The following is a 22,157-nucleotide window of genomic DNA, read 5'->3' as shown; positions in this document are numbered from 1 at the left end:
ACGCACGGTTCTTGATCCTCTGACCAATATTGACGATTTAGGGCGGAGCCAGACTCTTAGTTATTGTCTAAAACTCATATTTTTAAACTATAAAACTGCATAAAATTTAGCATGGTGAAGATATGCACCGCCTTCTTTAGTATTAAGCACTGACCTTTTAGTGCCATTGTTCATGTAAGGTGATTTTATTAAATACAGTTTTAGTCCACATTAAAATATTTTTTTGTATTTCCCTTTGGATGTAAAAAAGATAAAAATGCCAAAAATATGTCATGAACCTAATCTGAAAATTTATTTTGAACAAATTCTCAAAAAAGAAATTAATAAGAAATAAAAACTGATATCTTATTTATGTTATTATATTATTTATGACATACATAATAAAAGCACATAATATAAAAGTATGCTAAATTTAATTCAAAGCTCAAAAACATTGATAAAATAAATTTATCATCGCTATATAAATTCTAGACCTATTATAAGATGGGTTAATTGCTCTAAATACAATACAAAATTGTAAAAAGCAGATGTTCCAACCACTTGCACAATTAATTTTGAGGTCATTTTAATGACCATTTTGAACAAATAAAAAAAAATAAACTCGTTTCAATATGAAAGCCTAACAATGGAATAAGAACTCGTGACTAAACAATTGTGTTATGAATATTAATATTTCACGTATTACCTATTAACACACCCTTCTCGAGATGTTAATCACTCGAAAATGCACAAAAATGCGTTTTACCCTGTGCAAAAATATTTTTGTTATTTTTACCCTATTGTTAACGATCGCCGGAGGGATCATCTGTACGTTTCACTTCAAAAGTATAAACATATTTCATGGGTGTGTGCAATAAACGATGCAATTGACCAGCCAAGGACTGTCTCTAATCAGTAATATAAAAGTCGTGACACGGACAATATTTCGCCGACATTGCAGCGAAGATTCTCAGATTTTCAAGACCAGCTATTTCAACTCCACCACATGATAACGGCAGTTACATTTCCATACATACATATATGTGGTATTTTATATATGTATAATAAAATAAACTGTAACCAGCTTTTCTGGCATATATTTTACTGGCAAAGGCACACGCCTTTGGCCTCAAAATCCGAAAAAAAAATATATATTTATAAACACTATATTTTTTATTTTTATAATCATTTAATTTACAAATAAATCATAATAAAAATATGTTTTAAAATATCATAATATGATTCTAACATATGTATGGTATAATATACATATTTTCTGAGAGAAAAAAATGACTTAACCCACATAAATAATTATTAATTGTTTAAGTCCTTTTGTGCTCTAAAAAAACATCATTAAATTTTATTTATTCTTACATTAATATTAACATAATAAATTTACATGTGTATAAGATTACAAAAACAGAAAAAAATGTATCAATATTTTTTTATAGATTAAAATGCAAAACTTTTAATATCTCAAAGCAACGATTTATGGACTTGAACCATCTCAATTTTTAACGACACATAAGAATAAGATATTCAGTTTTTTTTAATATAAAATATGAATTATTGATATTACCAATTAAGGATGCGATATGAATTATTAAACATATATTGATGATTAAATTGAATGTACCATGTTACTGTGTGATGGATCGTCAATCTGTTCTTTGAATTGTTAACTATATATAAGGCTTAAAAAAGTTCAACACACTTCACCTATTGAATGATCCTCTATATTCTAGTAGGTATACTTAAAAGTATAATACGAACAGATGTCACTACAACGTCATAAGCAAACACAACCGGTAGATATAAAATTTACAGTTATATTCGACGTATATACGCATATATTCCAATCCGCTTGCTAAAAACTGATTTTCCGCATATGTTCCACTTCAGTCTTGATAAAGTTACGTGCTAGTGTGTACATCATGAACTTAAAGGTGAAATATCTCACACTTTTAACAATATCACTCTGCGTAACCCATGCAAAGGAGACCAGTAATAACAAAACTTTGCCGTTGAAGACATCCGTGTCGAAGTTTCCGCCTATTTTGGAGTACATAGTCCAGAGGATTCAGGGTTATTATTCTAGCCACGTGCATCAAGATGAAAGTCTATCCATATACCAAACGACGGAGAATTTGCAAGATGTTATCTATGATCCAGTGTATGAAGAAATGAACGAAACCATTATAGCTACTACTTCAAAAGCGCCGATAAAAGACGACTTATTAAGTTTTGATATTGAATTGACATCCAATAATACCACCATGAATTTAAGTGTTAGTGCTAGCGATAAAATAAACAGAACTGACACAGATAAATTGGAAGAATATGTTCTACAATACCCAACTTTGACGAACGGCTCTAGTAATAAACCATTCGAAGTGGAAATTAACGTAAATGTAAAAAATGATATGTCAAATGTGAATAATACAAGTGGAATTTAATCGAATGTTTGGAAATCTTTGTAAGCGTATCATCTCGTCTTTTGCCCTTAACGGAATTTATGGTATGCGTTTTTAAGTCCTGTTTACCGTCACGTAATAAAATCTTTCGTTTTACTTATTTAAATCACGAGTGTTAAATTATTACTGTCACAATTACACACAATGGTATTATGCTTCAAAAATGTAACGGAACTGTCATAGACCCAGATTCTAAAACCTAGCCATATTTAACTTATTTAATGGCAGCTTAACCATTACTGTCATTTAATAGCGTAACTGTTACTGATAATTGTGGTTATAATCACCATTCGCACTAAGAATGTTAATGATTTAATTTAAATAAAAGTTTTCTTAATTAAAAAGTGTTTTATTAATATATACGGAAAGGTAAAACCAGTATATTTTTTATTCAAACGCTTTATTAATACAAGGGTTTATGACGTTGATATATTAACCTTTTTTCATGTATAAAATAAATAGTGATTTATAACTTAACGGTGCTCTATAAGGATAAATTAAATGAAAAAATATTTTTAAAAGTTAATTATTGAAGCTTCATACTTTTGACATGCAATTAGGCGAAAATCTGACCTGTCATTGTGCGTCAACTTTGACTTGAACGCATAACAATTAGCATGCCATCGTAATCAATACACAAAGGTTAAAATTTAAATAAATAATAAATATATTTTAAATAAATAATATAATGATCTTATAGCTCATTTTTTGCATCCATAGAAGTACATACTATAAATAGGAAAAAAATTAAATATTTAACAGTCAATCTATATTCAATAGATTCGCCGAAGCCAATCTCATTATAAAAGTAATTGATAAAAAAATCACAAAACATCCAACGTATCAATATATAGTTTAAACATAACTACAATTAAAATTGAATAACGGTCACCTGTTGATGCTATTGAAATAATAAAATCCCAAGGATGAGATATCATTCAGTGCTTTCGAATGTATATTTCAAGAAGGTTTGAATTGTTTTTTTAAATTAATTTTAATTATTTTTGTATCATAAAAGATGTATAATATTATATATCCTAAATTTTTGTGATATTTTTAAGCAGATATTATTAGCTTAATAAGAGTATCATACAAAAGATCAAAATAACTCTTGATTTTGAATTGTTCGGCTAGACAAGATCGGATGGTCAAAGTGGAAGCGGCTGCTTTTCTCGAGCCTGACGCGAGTTCAACTGAACTCTTGTTATTATAATTAGAAAGTGAAGTGGTAATTGATTTGTTACGTTACTGGTAGAAGACATCCTGGAAGTTATTATAAAAGTTATTCATTTCTGCAGTGTACTGTCAAAGTCGGAATAGCGTAGTCAGTATGATCTAAACTTGCAACCTGAATTAATAAAATTCGCTTTTATTAAAAACCGGCTTCAGCTGTAAAATAACATATATTGATAAATCAAATCATACAATTTATTTATAAAATTTAATAACAATTTTGATCTAATAAAATAATTGAATCATATATGGACTTTAGTTATTTTATAATTGTAATTCCGATCGATCATTACAGATTAAGTTTACCTATATTTTCTTAATCTCACTGATTAATATAATGATGATTAATTTAAATCAAACAAGGTTGTTCATAGTAAGTATTAAAAGTTCTCTAATAATGAGCTACTTCAGCTCATTGTATGTATCAATTAGCAACGCATACGTGCGGCCATACTGCCCAGCGGGTTAAGTCCCGTTTTATATGAACCGATTTTAAAACAGTTAATGAATGTTTGCTAAGCCACACAATCATTTGTTTAATGCATAAAATTGTTTCAATAAAGTCTAAGGGAGACAAATGAATCTATTAGGTTTCTTAAATCCATCGCGACATATTTTTTTGCAACGATTACTGAAGGTCCCGATAATTTCAAAACAAGCAAAAACAACTGTCAATTTTTAGGTATATTTTGCAAGGTTTGTGTTTCATTGCTGTTTGGATTAGATATAATCAAATAAATTATATTTCTCCTACGGCATAATTTAGTATCGTATATCTAATTTCCGTATTAATTATAAAATTGGTTGATTTTCTAAATTGTATTTAAATAAAAAACATTAACTGCAAAATTCTATTTGAAAAATATTTATTTCCAAAACATCTTAAATTATTTAAATATCAAATAGTGTATATAACTAAAAATATTTCAATGTACTCGAATACTTTTAGAGTATAAAAATAGTATAAAAAATATTTTTTATAATTACAATAAATCACATTAAACAAAAAACGAGCTAATTTATTAAAAACTGCACATTTCTTGTGTTAAAAATATAAACGCATTGCAAGTTTTGCTATTTTTATTACTTCTTAACATTATATTGATTGTTTCTGAACACCTGTTAGTAGCGATTGACGTTTGCTTATTTATGATAAGTGTTTAAAATGGGTTATTTATATATTCCATGTACGAACCAGAATCATGAAAAAAAAATCCCACCCTTTGAAAATAAATATAAAAATGACTTTAACACAATTTTCAAAATATTAACAAAATAAAAGTTACTACAAATATTACACAAATATTTTTTTTCAGATATTCGAGTGTCGAATATTATAAATTGGCTTAATTAGTTCCAATGGCAGCAAAATACACTTTGTTGAATTCCTATCTTTGTGTAAATGTTTGTAGTATAATTACACATATCTCATGTTGTAATTGTTTTTTGGTTCACAATAATATTTTTACATAAACAAAAAATTGTTTTTTAAAAGAACTTCTTAAGAATTATTTCACATGTAGATAAAATCTTAATCGTCCTTAAAAAATATATCCGGGCTTTAATTATTTACGATTTTCTGTATTATATTACAGATTGAAGATCGCTGATATTCATATAGTTAACCGTTCACAGTACAGGTGTAACCGACAAAATCCCTACTTCATAAGTCGTCGTTACCTTACGTAAAAATCTGCCACAACACTCCTTGGGGTCTCATTCTTGCTTTGCACTTGACGAAGTTCATTACCAAAGTGCGGTTTTTATTTATATATCAAAGAGCCTTCGACATGATTGCTACAATTATCATACTGTTTTTGTGTATCAATATTGGTGAATTGGCGCCGATACAACTTCAGCAATTTCAGCAACAACAATATCAGCCTTTCGTGAATCCTAATAACAAGTTTTATCCGAGGTAAGAATGTGTTTTAAAGTTATTTTTATAAAGCTTCGCTTAGAATATTGCAGTTACCATAAAAGACATCGACGCATCGGTGTTCATGAAACTCGCGTGAAAAAAAGTTTTATATTATATTTAAAATTAAATTTCTTGTAATATTTATAAATAAAAATCATATATTTATTATTGTTATTATTTCATTATGTTTTTAATTAATCGCTAATATTTATTAATATTTGAATTCAATTTAAATCCGATGTACATAAAATTTATAATACATAAAAATTATCATTGCCTATTATTTTTTTATGTATTTATATTTACAATAAAATTTAAAAAATAATTGAAAATAACTTTGAAGCTATTTAAAAAAAACTTTGTATTTTAGTAATTCTACAATTTATATATTTACTAATTTTTTTTCTTTTTTTCTTTCAAATCAAAATGCATAGGTTTATTTGTACTACAAAATAAATCTTATTTAGGAATAACTATATATATTGATACAAATTAAGATTGTAGCTTTTGAAATATATATTTATATTCATTAATTAAAATAAACATTCGAACAATATTAATTACATATAATATGCAATTAAAATAATTAATACAAAAAGCTTTATTAGTAAATTGACTTTTTTCTAGTTTAATGAACGATAACTTAAATTATATATTAGAATATAACTGACAATCGATTTATCACTAATATATTCAAATATATTTTCTATAAATATTTAATGGTAATTGAGATGTAAATGTAAATTTAATACATATGTCATTCATTAATTACATTCCGATATATATTTTTTTTTATTTGCAGTCTTTTACTTTTGATTTATTTTATATGCAGTAAATTTTATTATATTTTCACGTATTATATTTTTTAGCTTTCAACAAGATCAGAACTATCAACAAGCTATACTTCAAATGATTCAACAACAACTTCCAATTGCTCAAGGAGGATATCAGAACATAAATTATGAAAATTCACTTTCATTAGGCGCTCAAGGATATCAAAATATAAACTTTGGAAATCTCCCGATAGGTTCTTTAGAAGGATATCAAAACTATGCAAATGCAGGAAATCCAGTAATGTTTAAGCAAAACTCAGTTATTCCTTTTTTACCAATCCAAATAAACATCCCTGATCTTATAACTAACATCATCAGAAAGATAACTTCAATATGGCCCAACTTTCCGATTCTCGGCGGTTTACTCGGATCACCGAATTCAAATCCAGCCACAATGGCAACAAAGTTCCAATCACCATACTTAGATCCAAACTTTAATTCTGAATCATATTTAGATTTCAACAACCAGAAATTTCCAAGCAATCCATATATTCTACCCATCCCAATCGTTTTTATTATTCCTCAACAATACCAACCCACGCCAAGTACTTACGAAGCAACTGAAGAGAAAACGACGTCATCATAGTTATTAAATAAATAAAACTCTTGTTCAATTAATATTATGTTTTATTTTAATCAAACTATAGATTTTATATCACAATATCAAATAGCACGCAATGATTTTAAAATATTTAAAAGTATAAAGAACGCTTCGTTTTATAAAGCTTATTGGTCATATCACAAATGATTTCATTGATACGTTTAATATAATGATATATCGATCAAGATAAGACCTCGTTTAATAATAAATTAAGATCCGTTAAAATATTTTGGCACTTGGGCGTCATGCACTTCAACGGGTCTTTCAATAGATTGGAATCTTGCATTAGAAGCTTGAGCATTGATTGCAATTGTGTCTTCGTCGACGATTTGACCTGTGCCATATCCTTGTCCTGCCAGTGATTTTGGAACAATCACTGATACTGGGTAATCGTAGCTGTAGAAGAATCCTCTTGGAGGACCCTAAAATAAGAATAAAATAAATAAATATGTTCATAAAGAAATTTTAATACTATTCATAAATAAATTGTATATTTACATTATCCTCTTCTTCTTTCGGGTTGTAGTTTCGCGGTTTCTTCTCTTCGTACTTATCAGGTCTATCATAAGACGGTTCCGGTTCGTTGGCATCAACTACTTCATATTTACTTGCATCGTATTGTCCTCTAAAATATATAAATATTATTTTTAAAATGTTTTTGTTTTATTAATATATTTAAAGCATGTTAAAACACTTTACCTTGGATCTGGATCAGGGTAAGCCTTGGCCAAAGCTGCTGCTTCTTCCCAAGCTCTCTGGTGAGCCATCCTGGCTTCTCTAACTTCGTGAGTTTCTTCCACTGGTTTTAAAACAATTTTGGGTATATTATCTTCGTGGTGGAATCCTTGTTCATCAGCCCAATATTTAACCTATTTTTAAAAAATAATATAAAAAATGCTATTAAGCACAACTTATTTTTAGTGAAGAATAAATAAAAATATATTTAGGTTTATATTATGTTCAGTTATTATTTAACATTACATTTACATATTTTAATGAAACCGTTACGTTTATTGTAAAATTGTATATAGGACAGTTTATTGTTAATCTTGATTTTAGAATTGGGTTTTTTATTAGTTTAATTTGAAATATTCATAAATTATGCTCATTTAACATTAAGTCACTTCAATTCAGAACTATAATAATTCACAATATACATTTACTCTTTGTTTATTGTAAAAAGTAATTTAAGTTATACGTATATTATTATTAAGATACATATAAGATAAGATAAAGGCAAGTTAAGAAATTATTTAATGTGATATGATATTTTTAGTTTATATCCTTGATCTTAGGATAAGTATTTTTTATTTTAGTTTCAATGGAAATATCTACTAAATTATGTTCATTTGACATTTAAAATTACGTCACATAAAAATATAAAATGATTCTATTACAACATGTAATATTTTACATATTATACATGAAAATTTTTCTGAACCATAAAGTCAAGTTTGTAATAGTGTAAAAGTTATTGGATTATATATTTTATTTTTAAAATTATATCCTTGATCTTAGAATAGGTACTTTCATTTTAATATATTTTCTACTAAATTATGTTGATTTGACATTTACCATTACGTCATTCAATTAAGAACTATCATAAGCCACATTTTACATTTAGTTTATAGTAAAAACAAGTTTGATTATTATATTTTAAATCAAGTAAATAAACTATAAAGTGGATTAAACATTATTATAAGTTTATATTAATTTTATTTAAAAATATTAATATTACTTAAGTTATTAATAATAAAATCTGATTTACATATAATTAAATATATGTTAGAAAACTTTTTATTTTTGATTAAATATTTTTATTTATAAAATATAAAGTTGCTATTTTATTTATTTTAGTTCATATTTGAATATCTACTAAATTATGGTAATTTGACATTAGGCATACCGTTAGCTAAACGCAGAACAATCCTAAGTAACATTTTACATATTTTACCATTCAATTATGTTTTTTTTCTCTATTGTTCAGACAAGTTTGATTTAAATCTTTTATATTAAGTCATAAGTAAACATAATAAATCATGAATTTATAATATTTTATGGATTATTTTAGTAAAGCTATTAAGCACTATTATATTTACAAAGTATAATATTTTATCCTTTATCATAGCATAATATTTTTATAATATTAAGTTTACAATTTTTTTTCAATTGCTATTTTATAAAACATTAATACACATAAGCTCAATTTAAATTGTATGTAACGAATGAGGAATATATTATATTTATATTTTAACAATTAATGAAAATATTTTTTTCATAAAATTTAATATATGAATGTGTTTTTAATGCAAAATATTTTTTTGCTTTAATTTCTCCTTGATTTTTTTTAAATAAGAATATTATTTAAATTAATAATATAAACATTTAATCACTAAATATGTTTAGTAAAATAAAGATATAAACATCTTAAAATAAAATAAGATTATTGTTTGTCTATTACTAAAAGAAAATATACGTTTTTATTATTAAAGCTTAAGTAAATATAATAAATTGTAAATTTCTAGTATTTTACAAATTATGTTAAAAATGTTCATAAAACTTATCTTTTATTATTGAATAAGGCATTTTTTAACATTGGGTTTATAATCTTTTTGCACGAAATATTTAGATGTATAAAGCACTTTTTTTAACGAAAGTTCTATTCAATAAACATGTAGTAAAGTTTTAAGTGACGAAAAATAAAAATATCTTTATAAAATTAAATATTAGAATATATTAAAAGCTAATTTTCCAGAAATGCAATATTATATCTGCTCTCAATTCTCTTCATTTTTTTAAATAATTTTTTTTTTAATTATTACTATAAAATCATCTAAAATAATTACTTCAAAATAGATACAAACCTATTTGAAAGGAGTAAAATTTAAAGTTGCCTATTATTTAAACAAATTTTATTTATTATTTATTTTTTTATTAAATCATAAGTAAATATGATAAATTCGTAATTTATAATATTTTACAAATTATTTTAGTTATGCTTTGTGATAAAAGTATTTTTTTTTTATAATATTGCGTTTATAAATATTTTTGCATGAAGTAAAGAAATATAAAGCAGTAGTCTTAAAATGAAAGCATTTTTGTACCAAACATTAATTTAATTAAAAATAATAAAAAAATTAAAAATATATATACGTATTAGAATAACACAAAAATTTAATTTATTGTATTTATATAATATTAAATCTGCTTTAAAGTAAATTTATTCTTTTCCATATAACGTTTTCATTAAAAAAATAATATATATAACATCTTGACTTTTGATTATTTTAATTAAAATTTAATAATCAAATTTCATTAAACTATAGGTTTTAAAATAATATTAAGTATATGTATTTACCTCTATTAATCCTTGTCCAGGAGCATGGTAAGAGTATGATCCTTTAACATCTCCATTCCTTTCAATATTTTCTACTTTGGAAGATTGAGGTGTTTCATATCCATAAGCAGCTGCTCCTAAACCATCTTGGCCATGATATTGTCTAGCATTGTACACCTTTTATATAAATATACATATGTTTAAACGATCATTTAAAATGAATTAATCCATGATTTAAAATACTAACTTCTTCTACATAATCATCAGTGTTTTCAATTTCAACACCGTTCTTCCAATAGTGTCCATTAGTCGGACCTGATTCGGCTGCTCTAAACCTTGGATCGTTATATCTTATCTGTAATTTAAAATTTTGTAAGGACATCTGTCGGTTGCTTCGCTTACTAATACAATATAATATTATCTTACCAGAGGTAAAGTAGATGTTTTCACCGATAGAGATGGAGCTTGGAACGGAGGTTGTAGCATATATTTTTGAGCTTCTTCCGGCGAAAGATCTAATAACACCAACGGGTTTTGTAAAGGTGAGGCTCTGCATGATAATACCTAAAAAATAATATTTATATCAATTGTTGTTAGATAAAATTTTACATATATTAATCATGTTATTTTTTGTAATAGCATTTAACGAAACACATCCGTAAAATATTACGTACATTTATAATGCCAAGGACGGTACAATTAAACGCTTCGTTGAACTTGGAAGATGCGCCAGTTTAGACATCAATCATTATTTATGATAGTAAAAAATGTGAATATTTGGCTATAGGTTCATTGGAACATATTTACCAGAAATTGTATCAAAAATGGTGAGAATTGCGAATATATTTCGATCTGACATTGAATTTGTATCTGTTGTGATGTATGAATCGTGATTTAGGTATTATTTATTTCTTGCAATATTTAAATGATTAATTAAGATTTTTACCACCAGTAAATTAGCTTAAATTCATAGCAACTATTTTTGATTTTATATACTATATAATATCATCAGCTTTTTAGCTAAACATACATATATAAAATCATCATCAAAAGTATTTGAAGATAATGTAAAATCAACAATCAATGGTATTTAACCTTCATGCTATATTTAGACTCATCAAAACTCAATCATTTTTTAATCCAACTATTAAATATGTTTAATTGATTTTAAGTAAATTATATATTGACTAATATAAAACGTATAAATCATATCAATTTTTATTACAACAAATTTCCAAACTCAAGTGATTTCCTCGTAATATTTATTATTCAATTCAGTGCGTGGAAGCTGTGTAAGAACGTCTGCTCTCATAGTTGCATGTGATTTTACGCCAAATATGGTGTCGTAAACTATATTGAGGCCGACCAATTTTAAAATTTTCAATTTCCGTTGGTTATTTAACATTAACACCTTTTTTCACAACTGATCCTTTTATTGAATAGCATTCATGATAGTTCACACGATTATTTATATTAGCAACAAATTGCTTATCTACCGATCGGGAACTAATCGAAATTATTGCATTTCAAAGGTAAGGTCGTAATGTCACACGTGACGTCAGAGGTCAAGTATATTAACATATTGAGAAGCGTCATGAGGTCCGTTTCGTGCGACCTTCTGATTGCGACCAAGATGGACATTTATTAACACGATTTTCAATCGAATTGATCGCCGATGATTCTAGCACAATCTTTTTAACAAATGACTCAATCGAAAATGTGAGACCTATGACATTAAATCCCTCTCGTTATTTTTATATATGATTTTAAAAATATCCTAAAAAGGTCAATTTTATGATTATTTTTCTGTATATATAAAAAATAGATGGCTTACATTAAATCATTGACATACAAATAGTAAGAATGAAAACATGCAAAATATGTATCGTCTCATTGTGAAATAATTATTAAATGTTTTTCGGTACAGTAAATTTTTTTGTGAAGCAAAAAAACCTTGTGAGACTTTTTGGTTTGATACAATAAACTTCACTTATAAATGAGTATGATTCTCATAAAGAAATCATATCATTGGTATTATAATATTACATGATTTCATGAAATAAATATATTCCAGGTTATAGTGATTCAGTATGCCATTTTTTGTATAATATTATATTTCAATACCCTTGATTATTTAAGAAAAGTCCAACATCTTTTCCATCCAGTTCCCAGCCATCTGGGATGAAAAATATTATCTAATAACTATCTAGTTTTTTCTCCATACAAGAGTCGAATCAGTAAAATTATATAATCCCAGGATTACCTGCGGTTATATAATATTACAAGATGATCCGAGGGATACTTGGTACCTGTAGACGCATTCCATCGCATTTTGCACCGATCCTTCGGAGTATTGACTGTTAAATAATATCTGCTCAGATATGAAATTCTTCATATAACAGCGATGTAATAAAAATTTAGTCATTAAAAAGTACAAATAATGGAGCAAGCAATAATTTTTCCGCAACAATCGCGGGTGATCCTGATAAATTAATACTTAAATTCTATGAGCCTTAAAATGTGATTTTAGCACGCAAATATTTTATAATATATATATTGTAAAATATATTTTTTTAATATATTTTAATATAATTTTTACAGAACCTTTTTATAGTTTAATTAATAGTGTCTAGCATAGCAGAGAAAAAATTTGTTGTTTTTGAAATGATCAAAAAAGTAGTTGATTTATGTTCTTCTAATTTAAAATGAATCAGCGTTATAAAAAACAATTTATTGCATCCGAGCAGGTGTACTTAAAATTAAACCAAGGCAATTGCATTAAAACCGTTAGACCTTACTTTAACAAAAAATGACAAAATACCTTCACCGAGTAGCTACCAAACACAGAATCCCTGTACTGCACATTCAGAGTATAACATTCCTAAATATACCGATTTCAAAAATACCATAAAAGTGACTGATAAGAAATATATAAGACAAAAACATTTTCTCTCCTGAATTTCTCCACATAACTACTTGTAATAATGAGAGTTTAGCTTAACTTGCACCAAGCAGAGCTACCCCGAATCGACCGAAACAACTCTTAGAAGCGCAAAAAAGAAGTCGCTTTGACTTTGACCGATCTAGTCCAGTTAAGCAGTCTCTTCGAATATACAAGAGTTCAACGGGATGTGTAAATTAGTATTGTATGAATCTTCTAAAACAAAAGTATACTCAAAATTTTAAAGATTTAATATTTTTAGACTGAAGAGTTAAAATAATAATGACTTATGAATATATATATACGATTCCATTAAAATGTTAGCTCTATACAGATGCTTAAAATATTAATTAAAATTTAACCAGCAGTTAATTATAATTAATTATATTAATTTCTATCGTGTCAGTGAGATCGGAATTAGTGATTATTTTATAATTATAAATTTGATTCATATGTTTTCTTAGATTTTCCTAATCTTACAGAGCAATATAATATTATAAATAAAATCGAGTTAGGTCGTACATAGTGGCATTTATTGATTGTAAGCTGTAATAAATGTTTATAATTATTTTAATATATGTACTAAGTTTTCAGTATGTTATCACTAATTATTTAGTAGTGTTATTAAGAGGGTATTAAAACAACAATAGTGTGATATTTATTAGGATTCAAAATAAATAAAATAAAAAATTTGAGCATTTAATAAACATTATATTTTATACTGTTTGTAAAGAAAATGTAAATATAAAAATATATTCGCTAAGAAATTTGTCATTACCAAATAAAAGCATATATTTTCACATTGATATAAAAAATTAACGTGACAAAAAGCTCCTTAAATTAAAATAATTATATATGTATTACAAAATAAGATCTTACAAAAAATGTGAAGATAAGTGATTTTACTTGAATTTATATATTAAAAATATAATCATAATAACAACATATCTATTATATAAAAATAGACATAACTCTAAAGAAGGAAAACTATTAACGCAAATATTTAAATACATTTTTTATTTTCCGGAATACTTAATTTGAACCGGAGATTGAATTTTTCAATCATAGAGCGAAAGTGACAATCGTTCTTAAAAATCTCCAAAATATTACATAAATAACGATTGATATTTATCACATGATATAATATCCATGAAATTAAAAATATAAATCGTATACTATAGTAAAATAAATAAGATAGCGAATAGCGATATGTAAAGAATTTATTACTTTTAGAAGACGTTCCTTATTTTTTTCTCGATATGTAAATGTTAACTGGATATTCAAATACGAGTTTTACCACCCCACTATTTTTATATATAAACCTAAATCGTTTGAAGCCTTGAAGAAGATCTACAATTAAATTGCACTTGAAAAAAATCTATCAATATTCAATTAGCGTAACACCGTTCAAATAAATGTGATAATAATTCCACTAAACGCACACGATCATCTTCACCTTGAAAAACAAATTATCCACACAATTATACATAAATTGATGGAGTGAAATTATGCATAAAAAACTAGTGGAATTGCTTTTACCATATTTATAGATAATAATAATGAGATCTCAACTTCATATACAATAACATAAGCACAAAAAAATATTGTAGATTTATTTCGTCCGTTAATCACCCATAATGAGGATGATCGCGTTCGTGAGTCAAAAAAATACAAACGAATACAAAGAAGATCGTTTTGGCAGGTTTTATTCGTGAGACGGATCTGAACTGACCCACGGGTCCAGTATAACAAAAAAAAACTGTGATAATAACGGATATAAAATATATACCCCATAGAGATATTACTCACGCCGACATTGACCTTTCAATGACGAAGATGTTTTCGAGTGTCTTATAAATATACTAGAAAAATTGATACAAATACATAACAGGTATGTATAAACATGTGCATATATTAAATGATTTTCCCATGATAAATAGCATAAAAGGATTGTATATTTTTGCTTTAAGTTATTAATAAAGATGATGTCTTGATATGTTGTTTATTCTACGCTAAAGTTAAATAGATGTTTTATTAATGCGCGCTACTTAGATATGTACTATTTTTTTTAAATCAATATATCAATAAGATTAATACTATATAAATAAAGCCAATAATAAATTATATAAATTGAAAAAAAGACTGAATGCCATCATATACTTTAAAACAGTTTTTCCTTATTATTACTGATGATCATCCTTGGTTTAAGTAATTACTGCACGAGTTTCAAGAATAAGATCTCCACAAAAACAATAGATTAACCCTATATATATATCCTCCAGATATTTATTTAATTAGATCAATTATGTAGTGAATGCTAACCTTTCTAAAAGCTGCTTAGTTTCCATCTAGGAAAATATAGTCACCCTATTTCAATATCATCCTTCTCTTTCATGCTCCAAATTTTGCTTATATATTTATCCTTAATTAAATACGCAAAAATAAGACGTTAGACAACTTGTATTTCACTTCTCAGAAGTAAAAAATTCACGTCAAAAGCAATAAAATCGTTTTGACGCCGTCGTAGTGAGAACGCTCTTCTAAATAATCGCTTTCCTGTATATGAAAGTAAACATATAAATGAGTATTTTCTTTGAGATATATTTTTATTAAATACTAATCTATTAACTAATCTTAAAATTTATTTTAATATTTTATTTAGTATTCGTCACAAGCCTCAAAATAATATCGTCTATAACAAAGAAAGCTTCGTTCGAACATTTATTTATATATTTTATTTTTCAGTTCCTTGGCATAAGCCATTAAACCTGGGTAACTACTTTATTTATTTAATTATTCTCCTTTTTATTTTTTGAAGGCAAAAACAAACCCCCACATTTCAATCAATAACTCGCAAGGTATTTTATTTTATTTAATGCATATTTGTTTACAGTTTTATAATTAATGGATTAGAATGATTTTAATTTCAATCCGTTCATCTTAGCATAGAAAAAAACAGAAAGAACTGTATTATAATCCACTTCATTAATACAAAAGTTAGTCGTCTATCACTTGCTGTTAATAATAAATTATTTAATGTGACATTTTATACCAATACATTACAGCGTAATAAACACAATAAATACCTAAAATATGTTACTATGTTCCATTTAATTATAATAAGATAATAAAAATTTAAGAAAACCTAATATGTGACGATTAATCAAAATTATGATTAAATAGTAATCACTAATACCGATCTTCCAGATGCCATGTCTTTCAGTTATTTATCACTAATAGAACCACTGGTTGTACTATTACACAACACGATTAATGCGCATTCTTAATTTTTGTTTTAGTGTTAAATTTACTACGCCTTTTCTTATGCAGTAAGATGCATTATATTATCTACTTTGTATAATATAAGAATACTGTAAAATGCATGACTGTTAAAGCAAAGTGCTTTTTTGACGTTTCCATTCAACATATTCTTCCTATTACGATGTATTATATACATACGGCATTTTTACGACGTTTCTAAATTTAAATATACAGTCATACAATAAAATATGTATAAAATAAAATACATAGAAAACAATGACGTATAACAAACAAACTAAATGACCATCATCGATCCTTTATACAATATTTATCATCAATTATTTCAAGCGTTTTTATGCAACGTGACATAACAATAATTCGACATTTTTATTAAAGTGCAATATAACGAAACTTTTATGGTGTAAGCTTTACTGAGAATCTCCCACGTGTTGCGTGGATAAAAATCCCATAAAACCCGACTAAACTTTTAATGATGACGGTTGTGTTTTTCAATATTTATTATGTTTTATTAACGTTACAAATTATATACTTGGAAGGTACAAATTTGATTTGATTTTAATTATGATTTACAAGGGATAACGATTATCAAATTCATATTTAATCGCTTCACAAAAGTCAACAACCTTTTCTGCACAAGCTGTGTTTCTAAATGACCGAAACAACAGAAACTGCTATTCCGATATATTCAAAGGTGACAACACTAAGAATCTCGTTTCTGCCACTTCACGCTTTCAATGTCAAGGCAAACAAAACACGACACGAAGCAATAATGATGAACTTATGTAAATCTTACTTAAAAATTCATATTTTTTATAAAAAAAATAATATTACTGCACATATGAAATCACAAAACCAGTGTGGAAATAACTTAGGACTGCTGATGTTTTTTTTATATTGTTAAGTTGCATTTTATTATTTTCGTTCATTTTTACGATTTTAATACAATATTTTTAACTTATCAAAATTAATCAGCTGTCAGATTAAAGCATTATTTATTGATGATAATATATAAATTTATTAAAAAGTTTACATATTTTTATATTTATTTTGACAGTTTTAAATTGAAAATAAATTCTATAAAAAATAACTGTAGAATTAAATGAGCATTTTGTTTTTTAATAATATGCAACAAATCAGTCAGTAACTTTTAAATAAAACAGTCAGTAATAAAATTAGAATATGGTCAATTAATAATTGAAAACGATCAGTCATTTTCGAAAGATTATGTATAATTTTAATATACAAATATTTTCAAGTTCATATTTACGGAGAAATTTTACAATGAATTTTTTTTAATTGAACTAAAATAGCTCATTATTATACAATTTTTACATCTATCTAAATCTGTTAATCAATTATAATAATTAAAAACTATTATTATAGTTTACAATCAATATATGCACGACCTAGCTCAATTATATTTTAATTATTCGTTACGATATGTTGATCAATGAGATTAGGAAAATTTAACATGTGATGATCAATCGGATCAGATTTGAGCTTAGGTCTTTCGGGTCTTAGTCACCTACTTATACCACTGGTCTATCGAGCTAATACTATCTCTCCTTGATAAAATATTATTATTTTAATTAAAAACAGACTCTTGAATAATTATACTAAGCGTTTAATAAAACTCCTAGCTAAAATCAAACGAAATTACTAACACCAATAAATACAATATAAATAATTTAAAATAAATATACCATTAGAGTAATACATATGGTAAAAAATTACATCATGTTATACCTATGTTAAATAGATAGTTAAAAAAAATGTAATTAATAAAATAACAAATAATTTCATATTAATTTAACGAGCTTCGCGTCTCTCTGGTTAATAAATATAAGTAACTTTTATGTGGTTAACTAATTAAAAAGTTACTTATATTAAGTTAGAAAAGAGATATAAAGCTAGTTAAATTAATACGAAATTATTTGTTATTTTATTTATTATAAAAGTAGGTTTTACGATAAATGTAGGAAGAAGATTTTACATTTATTACTTCGTAAATAAATATTAATGATAATATACTATATAGCATAATCTCTAAAACAGAAAATTTATTATAAAAAACTGACCATTTAATAGAATTACTGTTTTTTTAGAATTGACTATTTTTTTAAACTATCTGACGTGTATAATAAATTACTGAAATATATTGCAAATTACAAACTGACTAAAAAAAAACAAATTACAAACTGACAAAAAAATGAAAAACAAATTAAAAAAAAACAAATTACAAACTGACAAATAAAACAAATAAAAGGAATATTGGAAAGCTAATACATTATTAATGGAATACGAATTTGACTCAATACTTTTGTACAAAAATACTTATAATTTATAATAAATTATGTACTTAATTAGTTGGGATTTTGCACATAGTACATAGTATATAATTTAAGGGCTACATTAAATTTATATTATTTTAGAAATAGAAGAAATTAATTTTTAATGTACAAATTGCTACAAAATAATATTGTTTTGTTGTCTATATTAAGATACCGTTTTAATATTTTGTCGTAAAAAATATTTATTGCATTTTTGGTAATTAATTGTGATAAATTTTGATAAAGATATATTTATGGTAATGTTTTTTGAAACATCTATGATTTTAATTTTTAAATTTTAAATTTATTTCTCAAATCAACATTGTTGATTTGAGAAATATTGTTTTAAAAAATAATTGTATTGCATTTTAAATGAAACATAGAACATAACTATTAAAATATTTAAATTAAGGGGTACATTGAAATTGCATTATTTTAAAAGTATAATAAGATCAAGTTTCGGCTTAAAAATCTTAACAATTTTTTTTATTTTTTTCATTATAATAATTTTGGTGTAATTTTTTTGTTTGTATTTATTGCTTTCTTGTAGATAAGTCTATAATATTTATATGTTTCGTATATAGCAATTCGTTTTTGATGTATTTTTATAGTTTTTGCTATTGCATATACATATATTTGTTATAGTGGATTTATCGAATTATTTTTTAATTTAAAAAAAATATTAAAAAAATTTTAAAAGTACTAGACAAAAAAACTAATGATAAAGTAAACGCATAATTTAACACAAAATATTAATAAATACTTAAAGTGGATAATAAATTTAAAAAAACTTGAGTCTTATATTTTTCAATATTGAGTATCTATGTGTTACAAATCCACATGATTTAACACACAAATGAGAATCAACCCCTCTGGTCAAAAAAACACTTGTTACATGTATTTGTATTTGTTGACATTGTATACACGAAAAATAAAACGTCAAAAAATACTTATAAAATACACTATTTCACTATCTTAAAGGCATGTTATTTAAGCTAAAAATATCCATCTGACTTCTCAATGACGTTATCCAATGTGTTAATTGTAAACTAAATTATTAACATTTTTCCTTCCGCGTGTACATACATATAAATATATCAAACAAAATAATTACTCACTGCCAACGAGGCCAAGACGAACAGAGTCTTCATGGTTGCAATTTCTTCGAGTCTTTCACCACAACTGACCACTACTGCTATTATTCCTCAGCTTCCAACGTACGTCACTGTTATTCTCGCGTCTTCTTCCACTGTACGAAGCTGATTAGTCGTTAGTGCGTCGGAAGATGCTCCAACGCCTATTTTATAAGCGAGCGGACAGAGGCAGATCGGTGGTGGGAGCTAGGGGTTTGTTGCTCGCGGATCTTATCTCATCTTCGCAAGGATGCTGGGCGCATCCTAGGAAGATGCTAAAAGTCACGATCTCCGAGTAACGCGAACAAAAAGACAGATGGAAAAACCGCAAGCGCTCTAAAATCACGCCAAATAAATTCCTTTGAATTTAGCAATAAGTCAGAAATATTATTAAAAACGTATTTATAAATCATTTTGATGATATCATGCCTTTCAAAGTTCAGTAAAGCTTAATTATGTTTAATTACATGTATTAATTAATTTAGATAAACTATATTATCTGTTTATTAAGCACTACTATATTATCACGCAATATAATATAATTCACTTACGTTTTAATATTCAAACAATTTTTATGTACATGTATTTTACTTATTTAATTCCTTTGAAAACATTATTATCTTTACTTAAATTTTTAATTAAGAAGTATTATATTATGATACATATTATAAAATGTATCAAAATATAATATAAAATCATCAGTCACAACTTATTTTGTTAACGGAATTACCTTTATTATGACTATTATTTATTAACGGCATATTTCTGTAGTTATGTGTTTTTGCGTTTATTTTTTTGTTAGTCGGTGCTTCTCTGTAATTACAATGTACTACATTTTTTCTACAACGATTTGAGCAACAGCTTTTTCATGCATATATAAAAGTTATTTTTTTATTGATATGTATCCTGTGAGAGTCCAACCAGATACACCATTAATTCTGAGATCATTTAAATAGCCATTTCACACTAACCACTCGTAAGCACTATAAAAACTATCCTTTTGTGCATAAATTATGCGTTATAGACAATGCGTCTACCTGCGTAAAAACCGCTATCTAAGGATTTAAATACAATATTATAAAATGAAATACCGATAGTACCAAAAAAAATCCACATGGCTTAGAACTACGAAAGCACAAATGCCCATATTAATTTAATCAGAAGTGGAGAATAAAATATTTCATATTGTAGGGGATTAATCTAAGTAGTGTTATCGGCGGGTTCATGAATAAACAGAACGTGAAAAAACGGAAAATTTGATCACAGAATATGAAAAATAATAGAACGTTTGAAAACATGCACGATTCTAGATAATATGTATAAAAATTTATTATAATTTATAAAAAAAATAAACGAAAAGGCGTTTTTTGAGGCTTTTAAATTCAGGCCGAAATAGCCCGTTTCATTCTCAACGTTTGCAGCATTTAAAAAAAAAATTATTTCGTATAAAAATGCTGCAATTAAAATATTTTTAGACTTGAAACGTTACGTTTCCAAATATTTTACCAAAATTGTGTTGCATGAAATTCCGGCTTACTTTCACCACATTACCATATTTACAAATATATTGAGTGAATTAAATCAGGTGCATTTAAAAAACATATATTACCCTTAAAATATATATAACTAATATGAGAATAACCAATATTCTATGAATAAAACATCACACAGTGATTCATAACTGGTATTCATATTAATTTAGATGTTTATCCAAAAGTTACGAAGAAAACTGATATGTTTAACTAAAATTGAATGACATTTACGAATAATTAAGGATGGATATTACTGATGAATAATAATTAAAATACCTAATAATGAAAATATATCATATATTTTTCTTCATTGCAAGTTTATCCTGGATTATAAAATCGAATAGAATAGAATAATTCTAACAGTTAAATTAAAAACTGGTTATAATTTCACATATGTATTAAAAAAATCTGTAATATAAGTATGTTAAATTAATTTAATCAGCAAATTTGAGACCATATTTTATAAGAATATTTTTTTATAACTATGGCTAGTTGCAAACAGTGTAGAACTAACTAACGCATACATTTTATATAGATCAAAAGTTGTGTGGTACATATCCT

General features: G+C 25.8%; 1 protein-coding gene and 1 long non-coding RNA gene across 2 annotated transcripts; one reads left to right on the top strand and one right to left on the bottom strand.

Annotated features, from left to right (window-relative positions):
* The first annotated feature begins 5,294 nt into the window (after positions 1–5,294).
* On the top strand, positions 5,295–7,058 carry LOC148228098 (uncharacterized). Its single transcript, XR_015811598.1, has 2 exons — positions 5,295–5,604; positions 6,477–7,058. It is a non-coding gene; the product is annotated as an uncharacterized LOC148228098 (long non-coding RNA).
* Positions 7,050–20,230, bottom strand: Cpr67B (Cuticular protein 67B). Its single transcript, XM_088199594.1, has 7 exons — positions 20,050–20,230; positions 10,805–10,942; positions 10,626–10,733; positions 10,400–10,555; positions 7,741–7,910; positions 7,540–7,666; positions 7,050–7,463 (listed from the first exon to the last, which is right to left on the bottom strand). Exons 1-7 carry the CDS (start codon positions 20,080–20,082, stop codon positions 7,251–7,253), a joined length of 945 nt encoding a protein of 314 aa, XP_088055720.1. The 5' UTR covers positions 20,083–20,230; the 3' UTR covers positions 7,050–7,250.
* Positions 20,231–22,157: the final 1,927 nt, after the last annotated feature.

The sequence above is a fragment of the Plectrocnemia conspersa genome, unplaced genomic scaffold (assembly GCF_051122295.1).
Source record: "Plectrocnemia conspersa isolate PC_06_02 unplaced genomic scaffold, ASM5112229v1 ptg000012l, whole genome shotgun sequence".
NCBI classification, from domain to species: Eukaryota; Metazoa; Arthropoda; class Insecta; order Trichoptera; family Polycentropodidae; genus Plectrocnemia; species Plectrocnemia conspersa.
This window is presented reverse-complemented; position numbering and strand designations above follow the sequence as displayed.